Source organism: Oryzias latipes, chromosome 21, assembly GCF_002234675.1.
Source record: "Oryzias latipes chromosome 21, ASM223467v1".
Classification (NCBI taxonomy): domain Eukaryota; kingdom Metazoa; phylum Chordata; class Actinopteri; order Beloniformes; family Adrianichthyidae; genus Oryzias; species Oryzias latipes.
In genome coordinates, this window is record NC_019879.2 from 31,021,553 (window position 1) to 31,042,220 (window position 20,668).

Here is a 20,668-nt window from a genome sequence, read left to right on the forward strand (position 1 = left end):
AGAGCGGTCCAGGTTTACTGCTGGAGAACCAGCAGCAGGTTCACCCGGGTGAAGTCTTGAAGACGGAGATGGGTTCTGGCTCATCCACTGAAACCGGGACCTCTAATGGAGAGCCGGATACCTGAAGCCCCCCCTCCCCTCCCCAGTCCAGTTCAAGAACAACCAGGAATCCTGGAAAAGTTCTGGGATGAAACTTTTAAGAAGTTATCTAGTTTTGACTCATTTCATCTGTTTGATGAAACCGCAGATAATGAGTGAAACTGGACTTTTTCTGAGAAAGTAGCCTCTAAAACACATTTGAATGAGTTTTAATTGAAAACTTCGACAGCAGCGCCCCCTGCTGGTCCATTCAGGCTGTGCTGGTGTGTGACCTCTCAGGTTACCTTTGTGACCCGAGTGGATCTGCTCAGATTTACGGTCACCGAGCAGAAAGAGGGGCTGAACACAGGCGGTGTTTGGGAATAAACAAGGTCCCGACCCGGTTCAAGAGGTTCTGAACTCATTTCAACCCCTCACTTCATTAAACTCTGAAGCACCTTGGTGAACACGGATGAGCGCTTCATATCCGGGTTTTCACGGCTGAAAGGATGGCGGACAGAAGAATCTCATAGCAGGTCCCTCTAAGCCCCGCCCCCTGCTTTGCCACCTGGAGCTGCTAATCCCATCCTAATGCAGCATAAGCATTTGGTGGCTCATAATCGGGTTGCATCCGTGGACATAAGCCTCCCAGTTATTCAGGCTGACGCCTTGCATCAGAGATGACGCCGCGCATCAGCTGACGCCATACTTTCCAGAGCAGGCGTAAAGTGGCGCCGTGCTTTCGCCGTGTGACGTAGTTACAGGTGGAGGAGCGAGGTCGTCTGAAGCCTCAGAGCGAGTCATCCAACGGAAAAACACAGCATTTCTGCTCACAAATGATTTTCCCTTTTATTTAAAGATTTTTTTCATATACAACATAGTATTTACAGGGTCTAGTATTTACACAAGATTAACAAGTGGCACTGTGTAGTTAGTTCTTCTCCTCATTCTTTACAAGTGTCTTTTTCTCAAACAAAATAAAAGCCATAAATTAAAATAAAACACCTCACTTAACGCAGTTTGACTCCAGGTTCTCTTCTTCCAGTAGCTCTACCTGCCCCCCCAGGCCTTCTACAAAGTGCTGCCCCCCTCCCTTCCAGTTATGTGTGACCTTTAGGAAACCACCAGGAGCTCCGCTTCCATTACCACTGAACCAACTTTGACCCCACCCCTCAGAGGATGCGGCCCCGCCTCAAACGCCACTGATCAAAACACAAAAAAAGGTTTCGTTTAGTGGAGCCGGCGGCCGTTTTTTCCGGAGCTTCTGGAAATCTTTGAGGCTGTTCTCATCGGCGTGAAAGGTCAGCAGAGCCGCCTCCGTCTGTGCTTCTGTACCCATGATGCTCCGCTCAGATCAGCGTGTCGTGGTCCAACAGGAGACGTTTGGACTGACAGGGAAGGGGGTGATGCTGTGGGGAGGGCAGGGGGGGCTGAAGGGCTTTGAAGGAGTAGGTGGAGAGGAACGCAGGTTCTCCTTCTGGTCCCACCTCCACATCGGAGGCGGAAAACCTGGGAGTTTTTCCAGTTACAGAAGGCCGACCGAAAAGAGGGAAACCGCAGAGGGAGAGGATGACTGATGGACAGCCCCCCCCCCCCAACCCCCCACAAACAGCTGATCCAAGGTAAACAAAGTCTCCACGCAACAATGTACCGCGTAATTTAAAGGAGCTGATTCCTTTTTCACAAATTGTTGCAGGGCCCAGAATGACCCACTAGAGCTGGGCCAGGGTCCAGAATGACCCGCTGGAGCAGAGTCAGGGTCCGGAATGACCCGCTGGAGCCGAGTCAGGGTCCGGAATGACCCGCTGCAGCGCTTGGTCAGATCACTACAGTAGTTGTTCAAAAAAAGCGGCGGGGAAAAAGAAAAAGCGATTGCATATAAAACCACTGAGACTGCTGTCGAGCGTCTGGCTCAAGGACACTCCGGCAGGAAGGATAAGAGATTTCAGCGTGATGAGGCTCGGACCAAAGCGGGAGGAAGAATCCAACGCCCCACAGCACCCCACGGGTGAGAAAGACCCGAGCGAGTGCAATAAATAAAATCACTTCCCCACAAAACGCAAAAGAAGGGAAGCAGGAGGAGGAGTCACACTACGGCACTAGCTAAGGGTTATTCAGGAAAGCATGAAGCTCGAGACGCGTACGAACAAAACATCCAGCTTTATGATCAGTGGACAGGCCTGGACCAACTAAAACACAATAAATACTCTGAGGAACAAAAGAAGGGCTCTCTCTTCAGCTAGAAGGACGATAGAAAAGGCGGGTCCGTCTGGCAGACGCGCTCAGAAAGGGCGACCCAGTGGCTAAAAAACGTGAGCGGAGGGGCGCCGCCTCCTCTTCGTACATATGGCACTGCCACGGCTCCCCGTCCACATCCACTCGCTCCTACTTTTCTGGGTTTGTTCTTTGTTTCTGGAGCCTGAGGTCGGGCCTCAGCGGAGCCAGCGGCTCCTTCAGGGGTTCTCCTTTGTCCGGTTTCCGTTTTTGACGGCATAAAGTGCAACAGTGCTTTTGTTCTCCCCGCAGCACCATCCCGGAACCCCCCCCCTGGGGCATCCAGGGTTTCACGGGTTCTCAGGGTCTGGGTTGGCGCTGGTCTCACTCGTCACGCTGGTGGCGCTGGCCACGCTCGGCTCCTCCACCTCCTCGTCTTCCTCTTCCGTCACCTCGCCCACATCTAGCACCTCCACCTCCTCATCGTCGTCATCGTCCTCCTCTTCGTCCAGCCCCCCGTCCAGCAGCTCCGCCGCCGCCACCACCACCTCCTCGCCTTCGTCCCTCTGCGCCTCCTTCTTCTCCACCTCCCCGCTGCTCCTGTCTCTGTGTGCGTAGACGGCCGCTCTGGAGGGTTGGACCAGCCCCTCCTCGTACACCTTCAGGATGGCCTCGCACACGAAGCGGTACTGGCTCTGCGGGGAGAGAGAGGCGGCGCTGAAGCGCAGAGCCAGGGCGAGCGCCGCGGCGCAGACGCTGGGGGTACTCACCGGCGTCTGTATCATCATGGCCCGCTGGTCCCTCATGGTCCGGACGATGTCCAAAGGGTACACCGGCTGACCGCACTCCATCAGGCACAGCGCCGTCTCCATGGTGATGAGGACGCCGGTCCGGCCGATGCCCGCGCTGTGCGAGCAGAAGGAGGTCAGACGGAGGCGTGTCAACATGTCGCCTGAGGAAGACGCTACACTAACCTGCAGTGAACCACCACTGGCTGGTCCTGACCGGCCCGTTTGCTCCGAACCAGAGCCACAAAGTCCAGAAAGTCCGTGGAGTCGTCAGGAACGCCGTGATCCGGCCACGCCAGGTACTGGATCTGCGTGAGTTCCCTCTGCTGGCCGCTCTGAGCACAAACACAGAAAGCGTTTGAGAAGACGTCAAAAGCAGAACCGAGGCCGGTCCCGGTTCTGAACCAACACGCAGTTCCTGTGAAAACAGGATCCAGAACCACAGCCACATTTATCACATCAACACATAAAAGTGGTTCTGGTTCTGTTTGCACATTTATGGATCCCAGTCTTTTTTGCTATCATTTCTGAACCAGCAGGAAGCAGGAGGAACTGATTGTCGCCTTAGTAACCCATCTGTCTCCATAGTAACAGTCACTGGCAGAAGCTAATCAGAGTCACGCGAGCAAAAAAACCTTCATGAATCAAATGTTCATCATCATCCTCCTCTAGCTCTCTTCATCTGCATTGGGGTGGTTGGGTTGTCACGGTAACCAGCATCCAGGATGAGGCCAGTGTTCAGCCGCATCCAGAAAAAGAACAGCCCACACTGGTCACCATGACAACACACCTCCTCCGGTCCCGAGCGGCTCACGAGCAGCAGCTGGGCCTTCGTCAGAAGACGCGAACACGTCCCTGCAGGTCGCTTCCACTCACCTTCACGTCGGTGAGGGTCATCTCTCTGACCAGGAAGGCGGCGCTGCCCTCCTCGTTCAGACACGTGACGGCGAAGTCCCCGTAGGTGGCGCTGCTGTCCGGGTTGGGCCAGTACTGGTGACACTTCACCTACAAACCCAAAGAAGAGATCCAGCAGATGAGACTGCTGCTCCATCTTCAGATGTTCAGAACTTCATGAAATCTCCACAAATACCATGAAGAGGATCAGAGTCTTCCTCTGCAGCGGACATCACAGTCATTGAACCTCAACCAACCGTCTTTTTGGGAAAAACGTTTTCAGATGAACTTATTTCAGATTAACAGCTTAAAAGTGGAGAGAAGCTTCCAGCAGGATCCCTGAGGATCTCCGCCCTTCATCCGTCACTGAATGGATCTGCAGACTGAACTTGGACTGGGCTTTGACGCTCCTGGATCCTCCTGCTGGTCCTCCTCCAAAGTCTCAGTGGATCTCCACTAAAGATCCAAAGTCCTCACAGATGGAAAGATTTGTCCTCCAAGGATCCCAGAGGTTCAAGGGTCAAGTTCCGTACCTTTTCGTACCTTGAAAGTTTACTTTGCATCATGTTCTGGAAGCTGCGTTCTGGTCTCAGTGGAGTTTGTTAGAACAGAGATGTTCTCGGTCCTTAGACCACGCGAAGGGGGGGTCTAAGGACAGGGATGCCAGTTTAGTTTAGTCTGTTTGGTTAAAGTTTTAGTATTATCCTATTGAGTTCTATGCATTTATGATCCTTTTTGATTGTATGTTTACCTTACTATTACCGGCACGAAGCCCACTGAGACGACTGTTGTTGTTTATTTGGGTTTTACAAATAAAACTGAATTGAATTGAATTCTAACAAACTCCACCATCAGAGGAACCTGAACTATGAAGCTTTGACCTCTTCTATTCCTCCTCATCTGTTAGGACGGAAGGTCAGAAGGACATTCTCCGTTCTTGAGCGGCTGTCAGCTCCAGAACCTTTTGAGCACTTGACCTGAAAATCCTCTAAGCTTGGGTTTGTCACGTACCCGCCCCCTCTCCACCTGCGTGGTCAGCATCACCACCATGGACGAGGCCTGCTCCCAGGTCATCTGCCAGAAGTCGGAGCAGGTTGTGGGCAGCGGGCCCTGGCAGGCGATGTAGCGGTTGATCAGGCTGGAGGCGGGAATCTCCATCTGAACATAAGCAGAGGAACAACCAATCAGAGGGGAGGATCCCCCGCAGGGGCGGGGCCTCACCGTTGATTTAGAATTGTTCAAATGAACAGGGGGGCTCGTTCATACGTGCAGTGGTTCAACTATCCCAGCAGGAACTGGGATGGGACGCAAACCTGCTTCTCTCTGATCTGCTCTGGCTGCAGGCTTGTCTGCTTTAACTGCAGTCACGTCTGCTCTGGCTGCAGGCTTGTCTGCTTTAACTGCAGTCATGTCCACTCTGACTGCAGGCTCGTCTGCTCTGACTGCAGGCTTGTCTGCTTTAACTGCAGTCACTTCTGCTCTGGCTGCAGGCTTGTCTGCTTTAACTGCAGTCACATCTGCTCTGGCTGCAGGCTTGTCTGCTTTAACTGCAGTCACATCTGCTCTGGCTGCAGGCTTGTCTGCTTTAACTGCAGTCACGTCTGCTCTGGCTGTAGGCTTGTCTGCTTTAACTGCAGTCACTTCTGCTCTGGCTGCAGGCTTGTCTGCTTTAACTGCAGTCATGTCTGCTCTGGCTGCAGGCTTGTCTGCTTTAACTGCAGTCACGTCTGCTCTGGCTGTAGGCTTGTCTGCTTTAACTGCAGTCACTTCTGCTCTGGCTGCAGGCTTGTCTGCTTTAACTGCAGTCACTTCTGCTCTGGCTGCAGGCTTGTCTGCTTTAACTGCAGTCACTTCTGCTCTGGCTGCAGGCTTGTCTGCTTTAACTGCAGTCACGTCTGCTCTGGCTGCAGGCTTGTCTGCTTTAACTGCAGTCATGTCCACTCTGACTGCAGGCTCGTCTGCTTTAACTGCAGTCATGTCCACTCTGACTGCAGGCTTGTCTGCTTTAACTGCAGTCATGTCCACTCTGACTGCAGGCTTGTCTGCTTTAACTGCAGTCACGTCTGCTCTGGCTGCAGGCTTGTCTGCTTTAACTGCAGTCACTTCTGCTCTGGCTGCAGGCTTGTCTGCTTTAACTGCAGTCACGTCTGCTCTGGCTGCAGGCTTGTCTGCTTTAACTGCAGTCACGTCTGCTCTGGCTGCAGGCTTGTCTGCTTTAACTGCAGTCATGTCCACTCTGACTGCAGGCTCGTCTGCTCTGACTGCAGGCTTGTCTGCAGCATCTGCAAGCTGTAGAACTGCAAATACACAAACCGGCTCCTCCTAACCTCCTTCTGACATCCACCCATCTGCAGCTTTGCCCACAAACAGGAACTCACGTTGATGTAGTTGGCGTTGATGTAGTCGTCGGTGCTCTTCAGCAGGACCCGCGTAGCATCATCTGTCAAAGGGAGGAGGAGGAGCAGAGTTCAGAGCATCTGCAGAGGACCGAGTCTAAGCAGGCGGATGTGAGCGTGCAGAAACCCACAGGGAGAGATGTCTCTGTAGCGGTTTTTGGACACGTTCTGAGGTAACTTGGCGCACAGCATGGTCATGCCCGGCCTCTTCCTGTACAGTTGCTGTTGGAGAGAGGAGGAGTCAGAGGAAGACGCCAAAGCTTTCCTCGTTTCTGTCCTTCATTCTTGTCCTTACGTCAAACTGGGACAGGACGGCGCCGCTGCTCAGGCCCTCCCTCAGCACGGACATGGAGTCCCTCAGGGCATGCTGGTCCACCTGGGCCGGGTCCTGGGGGGTTTTCTCGGGGATGTACTGAAAATCGGGCTCAGACTCCGCCTTCTCCTCCACCACGTCGTAATTGGCTACAAAAAAAAGGGAGTCATGTGATTTTAAAGGAGTCCTACTAGACATTTCTTACACAGGCAACTTCATTTCTAAAGTCTTGGTCTTTGTCTTTACATGTGGGCGGAGCTTAAAAACAGCGTGTCTTCAGTCTAACCTTCAGAGCTGCCCTGCTCACCGTTTGGTCGGACCAGCAGGATGAGCTCTCCGGAGTGGCTCTCGCAGCTGGCCTTAATGAACATGACCACCTGGTCGTGGGTGTGGTCAGAGATGTCCCGCCCATTGATCAGGACCACCTGGTCGCCCTCGTTGAGGCGCGGCACGCACAGGTCCGCCTGCGGAGGAAGACGGGGTCAGCTGGGGCTCGGATGGAAGGATGCCATCGTGAGGCGGGACTCACCGACGTTCCTGGAGCCACGCGGGACACGATGATGGGCATCTTCTGATCAACCCCCCCCTGCAGGTAAACGAAAACGTGACATGCTGCCCCATCGAGCTGCCCCTCCCCTCAGCATCCCTCAGACTCACCTTCACGTTGAAGCCGAAGCGTCCGTGTTCATCGGGTCTCATCTTGATCAAAACCAGGTTATCGTGCGGGACGACGCCGTTCAGCTGAAACAGTCAGCATTTCACATTTATTGAAACGATTCGGTCTCAATAAAGTTTTTTTTTTGGGGGGGGGGGGGACTGACCGTGGTCTTCTCGGGGTTTGCTGGGACGTCGTACATTTCATTGACGTGGTTGTCCAGCAGGCTCTGCTGAGAGTGAGCCTGGATGATCTGGCTCAGCGTCTTTCTGCTCAGCTGCTTGGGGGGCAGCGCCGGGGGCTGACCCTCCACCCCCTCTGGAGACCTGGGGGGGGGAGGGGGGGGCAGAACCTGAATGAGGAATATTTCCTCCTAAAGCCTCCAGAGGAAGTCTATGTCCTTCATCGCTAACTCAGCTTCAACCATGAACCCCCCCCCTCCCTCAATCCTAATGTTTTACTGCAAGTGGGGGGGGCTATGAGCAGCCGTCAAAGTGCACCGCCTTTGATTTGTCTGCTGCTGTAAACACATGGGGGGTCAAAAGCAGGTCACCCCTCCAGGGAGGGAGGGGCATGTGTGTGTGGGGGGGGGTCAGATGTCAAAGTTTGTGGTAAACACTGTTCAGATCTCTGAAATTTCATGAAAACTTCAGAGACTAAATGGAAAACACCCCCCTCCCCCCACACTTCCTTATAATGGAATGGGGGGGGGGGGGCTATTTTAGAATAAGGAAGCTCCAGGTGGAATGCTGGGAAAACGATGACAGAGGAGGAATCCTGCAGAGTTTGGAGGCAGCTTTGAATCCGATTCAGAGAAATGAAAGGAGGAAGATTCACAGAAAAAATGTAGTTTCCTGAAACAGGATTTAAACGTGTCACCCCCCCTCTGAAAAACGCCCTCGTAGACCTTTCAGCTGCTCCCTTCATCCGCCTCCATCTAACCTCCACCATGAACCCCCCCCCTCCCGCAGACGACCTACAGCCACTGAGGCGACGTCCAAAAGCTGCAGAGCGACCGTTTTCAGAGGAATCAGCTGAGAACGTTTCCTCAGACGCAGCAGGACGACCACAGAAAGCAGAAGTGAGATTATCTCCTCCTCTGGGATTAAATCTGCCTGGAAGAATTCAGTTTCCAAACAAATAAAGAAAACCTCATCTGAGTCCTGTTCTCAGTGAGATCAGTGAGGCTGCAGCAGTTCCACCTCCTCCATCCAGCTGCTGAGGTTTACCCTGTAACATGACGGCTGCGCAGACAGATGGAAAGCGCAACAGTGACCATGACACCTTTTTGCTCAAAAGCAACATTTGTGCTGTTCGTTTTCAAGGAGCTCTGCAGACAGAAGATCTGCCAATTCAGTGTAATCTGTCTGATTTGCAGCTGAGAAATGCTCCCCCCTGAACTCGACCGCGGGCTCGTCCGCCCCAACCGGAGGTCCATCTGCCCCGACCGCGGGTCCGTCTGCCCCGACCGCGGGTCCGTCTGCCCCGACCGCGGGTCCGTCTGCCCCGACTGCGGGTCGCTCTGCACCGACCGCGGGTCCCTCCGCCCCGACTGCGGGTCCGTCTGCCCCGACTGCGGGTCCGTCTGCCCCGACTGAGCGTTCGTCTGCCCCGACTGCGGGTCCGTCTGCCCCGACTGCGGGTCCGTCTGCCCCGACCGCGGGTCCGTCTGCCCCGACCGCGGGTCCGTCTGCCCCGACCGCGGGTCCGTCTGCCCCGACCGCGGGTCCGTCTGCCCCGACCGCGGGTCCGTCTGCCCCGACCGCGGGTCCGTCTGCCCCGACCGCGGGTCCGTCTGCCCCGACCGCGGGTCCGTCTGCCCCGACCGCGGGTCCCTCCGCCCCGACTGCGGGTCCGTCTGCCCCGACTGCGGGTCCGTCTGCCCCGACTGCGGGTCCGTCTGCCCCGACTGCGGGTCCGTCTGCCCCGACCGCGGGTCCGTCTGCCCCGACCGCGGGTCCGTCTGCCCCGACTGCGGGTCCCTCTGCCCCGACTGCGGGTCCGTCTGCCCCGACTGCGGGTTCGAACCTCTGAAGGTTGTCTGCAGGACAGGAAGAGGACGAACCCTGTTCCTCACTAACAGAGCTGCCTGCGCAGACGCTGCTTCATGAACTGCCTCTCTGCTTCTGCAGCTTCTCCCTCTGAGGAACCCCTCCAGCTTCAGCCCAAAGGCTCCGCCTCCTCCTGCTGTAAACACATTTTATGGGCTGCTGGCTCCAGCGGGGGGAGCTAAGTGTCACTGACGGAGGGTGTGAACCGTCGGGGGACGCCACAGAGTTTTAAAAACAGAAATAAAAGCGTCTGGAACAAACGCAGAGGAGGAAAGTTTAACCTCCAAATTAGAGGGCGTCTCCTCTGGTACCGAGTTTCCCACACTAGTGGGTCCAGGAGCTGTGAGAGGAGCAGAGGAGGTCAGACTCACGGCGTGGAGTCCAGGCTGATGCTGTTGGCCTGCGTGGACGACGCCGACTTGTGATTGGAGGAGAAGACGGGCAGGCTGGGGGAGGCGTGGATCACATGATCAACCAGATGGCCGACAGAGGAGGGGCGCAGGCGTGTGCCCTCCTGGACGAACAGCGAGTTCCTGTGGAAACCACACTCCTGTCAGAAGATCTCAAACCTTCAGATTCCGGTTCTGGAGAACAGGGGGGCTCACTGGCTGGGGGTGCCGGGGGGAGAGCGGGTGGGCAGGCTCTGGGTCTCCAGCCTCTCATCTGATAGGCTGTTCCTGCTGACCGACTCCCAGTCCGTCCCGCCCATCAACTTCCTGGCCAAGGGTTTGCTGGGAGACCTGCTCGGACACAAATGCTGAGTCAGCAGACGAACTCCGCCGCGGTTTACGCCGGCGTCACGCCTCTTTCGGTGCCACTTGATCCACCAACCAGGAGGGCCGTAGAACCAATCAAGTTTAAACTACTTTGCATAAAGGTTCCCATTTGTCACATTCAATTCTTTTATTGGCAGATGACTGAACAGCTGACGGGAATCTAAGATCTGAACTTCTGCTCAGGAAACAACGACACTTACAGACATCTGTGGAATGATGCTAATGTTTGTTCCACAGGAGGAACCCTTGTTTCCTGTGTGAGCGGCAGCTATAAAGAACCCCTCCCGTCCCTGGCGTGGAGTGGACGACACCTGGGTTGGTTACCTTCACCTCAAAGAGTGTCGTACCTGGCGAAGACTCTGTCCTTGACCGCCTTCTCCTTCCCGTACTGCACCGACTGCACCTCCGTCCGCCCGCTGGAACAGACGTGATGAAGCGTCAGGTCAGGATGTCCAGGATCCGCACAGACAAGAACCAGTCAGCGGTGAACAACCCAAAGACCCGGTTCTGGAAGCCCCTTCAGAACCTGGACTCTGTTCTTTGGGTCCACTCATCCTGTTTTCCCACAGAGACCGGAGCAGAAATGGCTTCCTGCAGGTTTGGGGGGGTTTGGTCACAGAACTGGACTGAGTTTGACCGAAGACCCACATGAGACCCCCCCACAGGAAACGGAACAACGTGCACGCCCCCTCACATGCACGTGTGAGCTGTTCCGTCTCCTCCTCGTCATCCGACTCCTCACAGGAGGAGGAGGAGGAGTGAGCGGCTGAAAAAGATCGCTGGGCGGGGCCACAAGCTCCCCAGCTCTCAGCAATGGGATGGGAAGGGGGGCGGGATTGCCGCGTGGCAACAGCCCCGCCCACAACTCTGTAGTGTCTGAGTTTTCAAAAAGTGCTGGGTTCTCCAAAGCAAAGTGAAAACCTCAAACATCCAAACATTTCCCTCCTCATGAATCCATGATGGAAGCCTGCAGGAGCGGCTGCTCACCAGTATCTGTACTTCGAGCCCAGAGAGAAGTAGTGAGCGAAGAAGTTCTTCTGGGGGGGGATGGGCTGCTCCAGCCGGAAGAAGGTGTGGTGCTCCACGCAGGCCTTCCACAGGTTCTTGCAGGCCCGGTAGTTCACCATGTTGAAGCCCAGCAGCGTCTCTCGGGTCTCCGTCTACATGGGGGGGGCAGCAAAGGGGGACAGCAAAGCTTTTGAAAAACCATCTGATTTGTGAGCAGAAGACACAGCTCCAGGACCTTCAGGACACAAAGGTCCGTCCGGACCCGCAGAGGTTCTGAGGTCCGGTCTGACGCAGCCAGACCGTCCTGACCAATCACAGCTGTTCTCTGTGACGTCTGCTGAGCTGCATCTTTGGAAACAAATCCTCTGTTTACCTTCATCACCACCTAAAAACTACCACCACTAACCCGTGACCTCTGCTCTACTAGAACCTTCTGAGTCTAAACGTGTCATTTCTATCAAAGAATGTCAATCAGGTTTATTCTAAAGCTCAAACCAGCTAAATGTTGTTGACAATCTGCTGGAAAACAGAGATTACAGAGGAGGCGGAGCCAACAACAACAACAACAGCCTAATCTGACAGATTACACACATGCAGACAAAAAAACCACACATGCAGATAGCACACATTAAATCTATGCACCACCAACACACATACACACAAACACACAGAAACACACAAAAACACACACACACAAAACCACACACAAAAACACAAATCACACAAACACACAGAAACACACAAAACCACAAACAGACAAAAACACAAATCACACATACACACAAAACACACACACACAAAATGTGAGGCTGATTCTGAACTCCTGCCCCTCTGGCTCCTCCCTATTGCTCTTTCGCGACTTGATGACATCATCAAGCGGTAGAATAGATCGTTGGTTGAATACGGCGATCCAGAAATGCACAATAATGTGTGTGTTCTTTTCTTCATGCGTGTGTGGGGGTGGGGGGGGGGTACTCACTGCCTCTCTTCTCAGTTGGATGAAAAACTGTTTCGACTTGAAGGAAATTTTCACAATTTTCAGCCTAAAAAGCAGAAAAACTTTCATCAAAAACTGCAGCAAAAACAGGAGGAAGATGATTTTGTTGTTGATCCACGGTTCAGAGTGAAAAGCTTCATCTTCTGCATCACAAACACAAACGTTTATCGTCACATCCAGAACTCAGCTGTTTGGGGGGAAAACATGCCCCCCTCCCCCATCCTGGTCAGATCACAGGTATGAGATCCAATCAGAGACCACACAGGCTGTCAGAGAGGAACCCAAACCTTCTGACTCATCGCTGCTGCTAAAGACACTGGCCCGCTCTCACGTGCACATGCACGAGCACGCACGCACACAGTGACTCACAGCCCCTCTTCCTGTGGCTCATTCTGCAGACAGAGAACGAGGCAGAAACCCTCAAGTTCTTCTCCTTTTTCATTTTTGGACCGAAGTGGAGGGAGAACCGGGCAGAGGAGGTTCTGCTCCACGCGGTGCTCCGCCTCTGTCGGGACCTTCTCCAAGTTAACCCCCCCCAGCAAAGGAGACAGGAGAAGCATGTTTGCTCCACAGCTGAAGCAGGAGCGTCATGCTCCAGGAGGAGGAGCAGGAGGAGGAGCAGGAGGAGGTGTAGCCAAGCGTGTCACTTTCCCAGGAGGTCTAGCTCCACACTGGTTCTCCCCACAGGAGAAACCCGGCAGAACCTTCCAGTTTCCCAAACGTGCTGCAGCCTCACTGAGGGTCACGCCATCACCAAATCTGGAACCGAGAGCGTCGCTCTGGAAAAACCCCCCCTAGTCTGTGGTCCAACCCTCCATCCCAGCCTCATCAGCCAAACCCGGATCAGAACCGGCTCATCGCAGGGTCGAGGTTCCAAGGAACAGAAGGAGGCAGGAGCCACTCACCATTGGAAGAGGTTTTTCCGAACCCTGTTCTGGTAGACCACCACGCCGGCGGACATCACCCCCATGAGGATCTCTGCGTTCCTCTGGTCCTGAAGAAACAGAGAACCGTCTGAGAACCACAAACCACCGTCTGCTCACATCTCTGACTCTCCTGGAACGTGGAGATAGTTCAGCAGAACCCGCCCCAACATTCATGGTCTCCTCTGAGGAGGAAGAAGACCGTTTAGAAGAAAGAAGACCGTTTAGAAGAAACTTTAAAAACATTCAAAAAGACCCCCCCCCCCCAGTTCTGCTGCCCTGGTTCCGTCCCTCACTGAAAGCATGTGTGTGTGCACGAGTGTGCGTGTAAGTGTGTGTGTCTGTGTGTGTTGGTGTGCATGTATGTGTGTAGGTGCGTGTGCGTAAGTGTGTGTGTGTGTGCGTGGGTGTGTAAGTGTGTGTGTGTGCGTGTGTGTAAGTGTGCGTGTAGGTGTGTGTGTGTGTGTGTGTGTGCATGTATGTGTGTAAGTGCGTGTGCGTAAGTGTGTGTGTGTGTGTGCGTGGGTGTGTAGGTGTGTGTGCATGTATGTGTGTAGGTGCGTGTGCGTAAGTGTGTGTGTGCGTGGGTGTGTAAGTGTGTGTAAGGGTGTGTGTGTGTGTGTGTGTGTGTGTGTGTGTGTGTGTGTGCGTGTGTGTGTGTGTGTGTGTGTGTGTGTGTGTGTGTGTGCGTGTGTGCGCGTGTCCCGTGCGTGTTACCCTTGCATAGTGCAGCTCCACCCCGTACAGCTCCAGCGTCCGCGCCGTGTTCAGGTAATTGAACTCGGCCTGGGCGGGGGTCAGGCCGCTGGGAAGAAACAGACGGAGGTGAGATGAGGAACAGCAGCAGAACACAAACAAGAACGTCTGACGGACGGACGCCACCAATCCTCCCTCATGTCCACGGCCAAGGCGCTCAGCGGCTTCTCTAAGGCCTAAAGCGCTGAGTCATCACTCCCAGTGAGGCAGAGGCATCTTTGGCCAGAATCTGGAGAAGTGATGGGGGGGGCCGAGCCTTCAGAGTTCAGGCTAACATCACTGGCTTCAGTCTAAACAGCATTTCAGGAACTGTTGGATCCCGTCTGACCCGGTTCTGCAGCACCGACTTCCTCGTGGCTAAAAAACCCATCGTCTCATCAAAGAATCTGCTTCTCCTCTTCATCACTCAGAACAAAAGCACAGGTGAGGCCCTCTTACCTGTGCTGCTGGTGGTGCTTGGACACCTCCTTGTGGAAGTCCTGTGGGGGGGCCGGGATGAAGCAGTATTCGGACAGATACCCGGAGCTGTGCTCGGCCTCGTTGTAGTCCCCCAGCTCGGCTGCAGGAGCAGAGAGAAGAGCTTCAGAATGAGAACGGAACCTCGCCGCTTCCTGGATGACAGCTCTGACCAGAAGCTTGGTCTCTCGCCGCCGCCATCTGCATTTCCACCAAAGCGGATAGTCTGAACCCTAATCGAGGAGCTGCAGCTGAAACCTTCAGTCCCAAAACCACCAACGGTCAGTTAACTTTCCCGCCTTATTTCTCAGCAGGAAGAGACGATTTTTCTGAATCTTTTCATGTCAAATAATCTCATTTTTCTGAATAATCCAAATCCAGATAAAGAATCCGATACTTGGATACGGCTTTCTTATTTATTTTTCTTTTCACGGGTCTAACTTTAGTTGTTCTGGTTCCGGTGGCAGGTTGAGGCACCTGAAAGCTTCTCAGAAAGTTCTTATGTTTTCAGGTGAACATTTTCCACTGAGTCAAGCACAAAACAGATTCAACAACAGAAAAATCCACAAGAACACGCAGAAGGGCAAAAAAAGCATTTGGAAAGAACAGATTAAGAGCTGAGAACATGAGGAGAACCCAACAAACAAAGAGAAGCATCTTCATCCAGAAGACCCATCAGAACAGAGAGGTGTGCAGAACCGCTCTAGCTGTAATCTGGGATGAGATAATCCAGGAGACATTCAGAGGGGCGGCAAACAGAGGAACAAAGACGCCGTGACATCATCTGGACGTCCTTTCTGTGTTTCTCAGAAACAAGATGATTTGATAACAACGAGCTAATCTTCACAGAACATTTCTCGCCATCTTGTGGGAGGAGCTCGAGGCCATGTGAGGAGCTCAGGCTAGGAACCCCTGGACCACAGGAGTTGGCATCTCTAATGGTGACAGAACATCCACCCACATTCAATCAAAGACTCAGACATCCCTGCTGGTCTTCAGAGACGTGAAACCTGACCTCTGTCAGCGACCCTTTGACCTTTGGGTTAAGGTTCAAGGACTGACTGGGACAGGGCGCAGTTCACCAGGCGACCAGCAGAGGCGCCTTGAACTCTGGTTCCAGAAATGTGGACCTCATCTGCAGAGCTATGAGCCTCACTGGGCATGCTCCACTGTCAGGCTCCTTTGCACGTCTTTTTAGGCGTCATGACAACCACATCCAGGTGACTGCTCATCATCCTCATCCTCATCATCCTCATCCTCAAGACCTGCATTTACACTGCAGGTCTTGATGCCCAAATCTGATTTTCTGACTAAATCCGATTTTTTTGACGACCCGCTTACATCATCTTTTAAAAGTGTCCCGTATCTGATTTTTGTATTTACACCATACAACGCTGAAACTATCCAACGGAGACGTTCTGAGGACCACCTAGCAGCATTTCCGCCTTCTGCGGTCCTCCTTCGGACGCACCGCGGTTTGTCGAAACTTTCCACCGGGACTAGCTTTGTTGTTGGACCGGCAGCCGGATCGCCGAAGGCGGAAGTGCTGCTACACAGATCTGACAAACTCTAAACCATCATATGAATTTGTGTTTCCAGTGGTGTCCAGACCAAACAAAGGCTGATGTCATTCCCACATGTTTACATGCAAGATGCTCGTTGCCCGTTCAGAGAGTAAAGTCCCTCCACGGCTAATGTTTTTAACATGTATTATTAGCCTAATGCTAATCCTTCTTCGCTGTCCTGCAGCCAGGAAAAAAGCACTGACCGCACGGATTTAAAAAATCATGAGCGAGCAGGCCCTTAACAATAATCACAACTGTAATAAATGCACATTTAGAAGACGCGTGTTGGTCCAAACAGCTGATTGTTAGCAGCGTAGCCCCCCTTTTTTTGTTGTGTTTCTTTTGTGTGACAGTGGTTGTCATGGAGGCAACGCAGCGACGGAAGGAGGCGTTGCCTTGGGCGCTCCAGGAAGAGGCAGGTGCAGGAGAGGGGATGCGCGGGAGAGGAAAAAAGAGGGCTGCTCGGCCGGCTTATGTCTCTCTGAGTTTTGAATGAGGAAGTGTTTGCAGACGTTGTGCTGCACTAACAGTTTGATCCAAGCAAAGAGATAAACTGCTTCTAGCCTGTTCCAGAGCAACGGTGTCCCGCTGCTGGGGCTCCAGCTGTCCTCCAACAGCAAATCAGCTCAAAAGCACCTTAATAAGTCATGTGATCTCAGGTGGTGTCCTGAAGTGACGTCACTGACGTACGACTCGCATTTACTGGGGAATATCCGATTTGTCTGCTTACATGGCACACGCAAACGCACGCATCCAATTCGTATCCAATTATTTCCCACAGAGGCCTGAATCCGATCTGAGAAAATCAGAATCTATGTGGGTTTTTTCCTGCCGTTCACCGGTCATATCTGATCTGTGCCACATAAGAGGAAAACTCAGAATTGGGTCGGTTGAACCATGCAGTGGAAATGCGGCCAAAGAATCAGGGAGCAGCTCTGCTGACCGTCCTTCATAATCCAAACTCTTTCCTGGAAAACAGAAACCAGGATGAACTCGGCGGGTTTATGAGTCACGACAAACCGCCAAGCACATATGTGCATGTGAAGAGCATGTGTGTGTGTGTAAAGAGCGTGTGTGCATGCATGTCAGTGCATGTGTGCGTGCATGTCAGTGCACCTGCTTTGGGTTTGGGTCCGAACGCCGTCAGTCACCAGAGATTAAACGCTTTCCTCTCAGACTAAATTAGCAGAACCGCGGCTGCTTTTCTACTCCAGAGCAAACATTTATCTCCATAATCTGCTGCCATCTGAAAACACACAGTGTGGGTCAGGCTCTGCACAGTACGTGTCTGTGTGCACGTGCACACGTGCGCGCACTGCAAGTATAGGTCAAATCTCTGCTTTGACCTAGATTCTGCAGCTGTTTGAGCCGACTTCAAACATGCCAGAGCCGCTGTGGGGGGGGGGGGGGGTCCGTTTTCAGGGGGGGTGTAATCGGTGCGGAACAGGGAGCAGATGACAAAACGCCGGCGAGGAGGAAAAGAGGTGGTCCTAAAACGACGCTCCAGATCTTCAATGGGAGCCTCCTCTCTCTCTCTCCTGATGCAGGTAACCAACTCAGGTCAGATCATGAACATGTCAGGGTCTGGACAGTCCAGGTCATGAACTTCAAAAGTGAAGTTAATCATGAAGAACTGGACGACAAAGAAGAGGAGACTCCAAAGGACAGAAGCAAAAGATCTGACACTGAACACCCTGCAGGACTGAGGAGCCTTTGAGACGACAGGTCTGTCCACCTCAGGTCTCCACGGGATTCTGGTCTTCACGCACAGACAGAGGCTGCTCCCAGATTCTTTGGTTTCCATGGCAACCTCTAACCAAAGGTACAACACCTCCCCTAGACTTCCCCCAAAGCCTCAAACCAAAAAGAATCAAAGGCCTGCCCCAGAAGGATCTCCACAGACGAGAACATCAAAGTCCAGGCGGAGGGGGGGGGGCAGTACTCACACTGAACAGCGTAGGACGCCAGCAGAGCGGCGGTGTTGTTGGGACACGGCAGCCTGCAGGACAGAAACACAAAGATCAGGAACATCTGGGCAAACGGCATCAGCGGGAAGTTCTGCTGCTGCAGACTCACCTTCCAGTCAAGATGTCCTGTTTGATCTGCAGGAAGTACTGGTACCTGTAAGGAAAACGCCAAACGCTCTTTAGGAGAACTATACTCTGACCCCCGTCTGTCAGCGAACCCAGGAGAAAACAGCCCTGCAGGTTCCTCCTACACCCTCTGGACCTGCCTGCTCTCCTCTGAGGACCACACGAGTCAGCTCTAAGGTCATGACCTCAGAAAGGGGCGGAGCCGTTTCATCAGGAGTGTTCAATCACACGTAACTGATGTCAGTGAACTTTTCAAACGTTTGACTTCTTCGCTCACTCTGATCATCGTTGAAAATGTTGGACATCACGTCCTGGATTTAAGTTTCAGAGAATCACAGGAGGCTCAGCGTCCCGCAGGCTCCGCCCCCTTGAGGGTCAGACCTGCATCAGGGTTCTCATAAACTCACCGTGTGTATTCCTCCTGAAGTTTGCTCGGATCTGTCACAAAAAACTTGACTCTGAAACTCAAGCTGTGTGGAGATCCTCCTGCAGGAACGTGGACACAAACGTCAGCAGAGGAGCAAACGCCGGCGTTACGGCGAACTCAGGCCGCCGCCCACAGGACACAGACATGTCACAGCAAGGATGCTCTGACGGGAGTCAGACCTTTCACAAAAGAGTTTTCTAGACGCGTCTCTGCTTAGATTTTGAAAAACAGAAACTGTTATTTTTATTATAAAAATACAGCAAAAGGCGCCACGGCGCAGAGGCGCTGGTTAAAAACCCGTTTGTCTGAGGATGTTCTGACTGTAGGGACTTCCCAAAGGCTGCATCATAAATGCGTGACAGACTCTGTCCGCGTGACTTCAAACAAGCGGCTTTCAGACGTGTGACTAAGACGCTCTTCACAGAGAGGGGGGGTCACTTACTTTTTAACTGCTTCCTGATGGGCTTGTTGGGATCCAGCCAGCGCTGCAAAGTGTTGATGGAGACAAGTTTAGTCACACAGTGGTGAGGTCTTCTACTGTTCTGGATGTCTGCCATGTTCTGATCTAGAACCGCTTCTGACCACGTCTGAGTGTAAAATATGCTGTCAGAACTTTAAACTGTCAGAAATTTAAACTGTCAGAACCGGCGGCCTTTCATTCTAAAAACTTCCATCAATACTTCATAAACATAAAGGGCGGCACTGACCGGCGCGTCTGAGGCGTCATCAGCCACGTGGAGGCCGAAGTAGTCTCTCTCCGTCAGCTCCAAGTGTCTAAAGACGGCGTCCAGCAGCACCTGACCGTGATCGGACTTCTGCAGAGAACCAGGAGACCAGTCACCGTCTGTCTGTGTGTGTGTGTGTGTGTGTGTGTGTGTGTGTGAGTCTGTGTGAGTGTGTGAGTGTCTGTGAGTGTGTGCGTGTGTCTTTGTGCGTGTGTGTTTGTGTGTGAGTGTCGGTGTGTGTGTGTGTGTGTGTGTGCATGAGTCTATGTCTGTGTGTGTGGGTGTGTGTGTGTGTGTGTGTGTGAGTCTGTGTGTGTGTGTGTGTGAGTCTATGTCTGTGTGTGTGTGTGTTTGCTCTGTATGTCTGTGTGTGAGTCTATGTCTGTGTGTTTGCGCTTGTTTACTCTGTGTGTGAGTGTGTGTGTTTGCTCTGTGTGTGAGTGTGTGTGTTTGCTCTGTGTGTGAGTCTTTGTGAGTGTGCGTGTTTGCTCTGTGTGTGAGTGCGTGTGTTTGCTCTGTGTGTGAGTGTGTGTGAGTGTGTGTGAGTGTGCGTGTTTGCTCTGTGTGTGAGTGTGTGTGAGTGTGTGTGTTTGCTCTGTGTGTGAGTCTTTGTGAGTGTGCGTGTTTGCTCTGTGTGTGAGTGGGTGTGAGTGTGTGTGTTTGCTCTGTGTGTGAGTGCGTGTGTTTGCTCTGTGTGTGAGTGTGTGTGTTTGCTCTGTGTGTGAGTCTTTGTGAGTGTGTGTGTTTGCTCTGTGTGTGAGTGTGTGTGTTTGCTCTGTGTGTGAGTGTGTGTGTTTGCTCTGTGTGTGAGTGTGTGTGAGTGTGTTTGTTTGCTCTGTGTGTGAGTCTTTGTGAGTGTGCGTGTTTGCTCTGTGTGTGAGTGTGTGTGAGTGTGTGTGTTTGCTCTGTGTGTGAGTGTGTGTGTTTGCTCTGTGTGTGAGTCTTTGTGAGTGTGTGTGTTTGCTCTGTGTGTGAGTGTGTGTGTTTGCTCTGTGTGTGAGTCTTTGTGAGTGTGCGTGTTTGCTCTGTGTGTGAGTGCGTGTGTTTGCTCTGTGTGTGAGTGTGTGTGAGTGTGTGTGAGTGTGCGTGTTTGCTCTGTGTGTGAGTGTGTGTGAGTGCGTGTGTTTGCTCTGTGTGTGAGTGTGTGTGTTTGCTCTGTGTGTGTGTGTGTGTTTGCTCTGTGTGTGAGTGTGTGTGAGTGTGTTTGTTTGCTCTGTGTGTGAGTCTTTGTGAGTGTGCGTGTTTGCTCTGTGTGTGAGTGTGTGTGAGTGTGTGTGTTTGCTCTGTGTGTGAGTGTGTGTGTTTGCTCTGTGTGTGAGTCTTTGTGAGTGTGTGTGTTTGCTCTGTGTGTGAGTGTGTGTGTTTGCTCTGTGTGTGAGTCTTTGTGAGTGTGTGTGTTTGCTCTGTGTGTGAGTCTTTGTGAGTGTGTGTGTTTGCTCTGTGTGTGAGTCTTTGTGAGTGTGTGTGTCTGCTCTGTGTGTGTGTTTCAGAAGTCGGACTTCCTGTTCTGAGCTTCTGGGTGTTTTTGTCTAAAGCGATGATGATGATGATGA

General features: G+C 52.9%; 1 protein-coding gene across 2 annotated transcripts in view; it reads right to left on the minus strand.

The window, feature by feature from the left end:
* Positions 1–901: 901 nt before the first annotated feature.
* The window catches only part of ptpn4 (protein tyrosine phosphatase, non-receptor type 4), a 36,630-nt gene continuing 16,863 nt past the window's right edge, over positions 902–20,668 (minus strand). The window contains exons 3-27 of one of the 2 annotated variants that reach the window (XM_023950763.1): positions 19,098–19,205; positions 18,833–18,875; positions 18,371–18,449; positions 17,947–17,991; positions 17,817–17,869; positions 14,288–14,408; positions 13,811–13,898; positions 13,076–13,164; positions 12,153–12,216; positions 11,153–11,325; positions 10,513–10,581; positions 9,995–10,129; positions 9,761–9,922; positions 7,505–7,664; positions 7,341–7,424; positions 7,213–7,269; positions 6,970–7,147; positions 6,666–6,832; positions 6,502–6,592; positions 6,353–6,414; positions 4,986–5,132; positions 3,957–4,085; positions 3,267–3,415; positions 3,063–3,198; positions 902–2,987 (exon numbers count right to left, since the gene is read on the minus strand). In XM_023950763.1, the coding sequence (XP_023806531.1) occupies positions 2,643–2,987; positions 3,063–3,198; positions 3,267–3,415; positions 3,957–4,085; positions 4,986–5,132; positions 6,353–6,414; positions 6,502–6,592; positions 6,666–6,832; positions 6,970–7,147; positions 7,213–7,269; positions 7,341–7,424; positions 7,505–7,664; positions 9,761–9,922; positions 9,995–10,129; positions 10,513–10,581; positions 11,153–11,325; positions 12,153–12,216; positions 13,076–13,164; positions 13,811–13,898; positions 14,288–14,408; positions 17,817–17,869; positions 17,947–17,991; positions 18,371–18,449; positions 18,833–18,875; positions 19,098–19,205 (2,934 nt within the window). In that variant the 3' untranslated portion in view covers positions 902–2,642. The remainder of the gene's footprint in view (positions 2,988–3,062; positions 3,199–3,266; positions 3,416–3,956; positions 4,086–4,985; positions 5,133–6,352; positions 6,415–6,501; positions 6,593–6,665; positions 6,833–6,969; positions 7,148–7,212; positions 7,270–7,340; positions 7,425–7,504; positions 7,665–9,760; positions 9,923–9,994; positions 10,130–10,512; positions 10,582–11,152; positions 11,326–12,152; positions 12,217–13,075; positions 13,165–13,810; positions 13,899–14,287; positions 14,409–17,816; positions 17,870–17,946; positions 17,992–18,370; positions 18,450–18,832; positions 18,876–19,097; positions 19,206–20,668) is intronic. The other variant, XM_023950764.1, reaches the window with a different exon arrangement.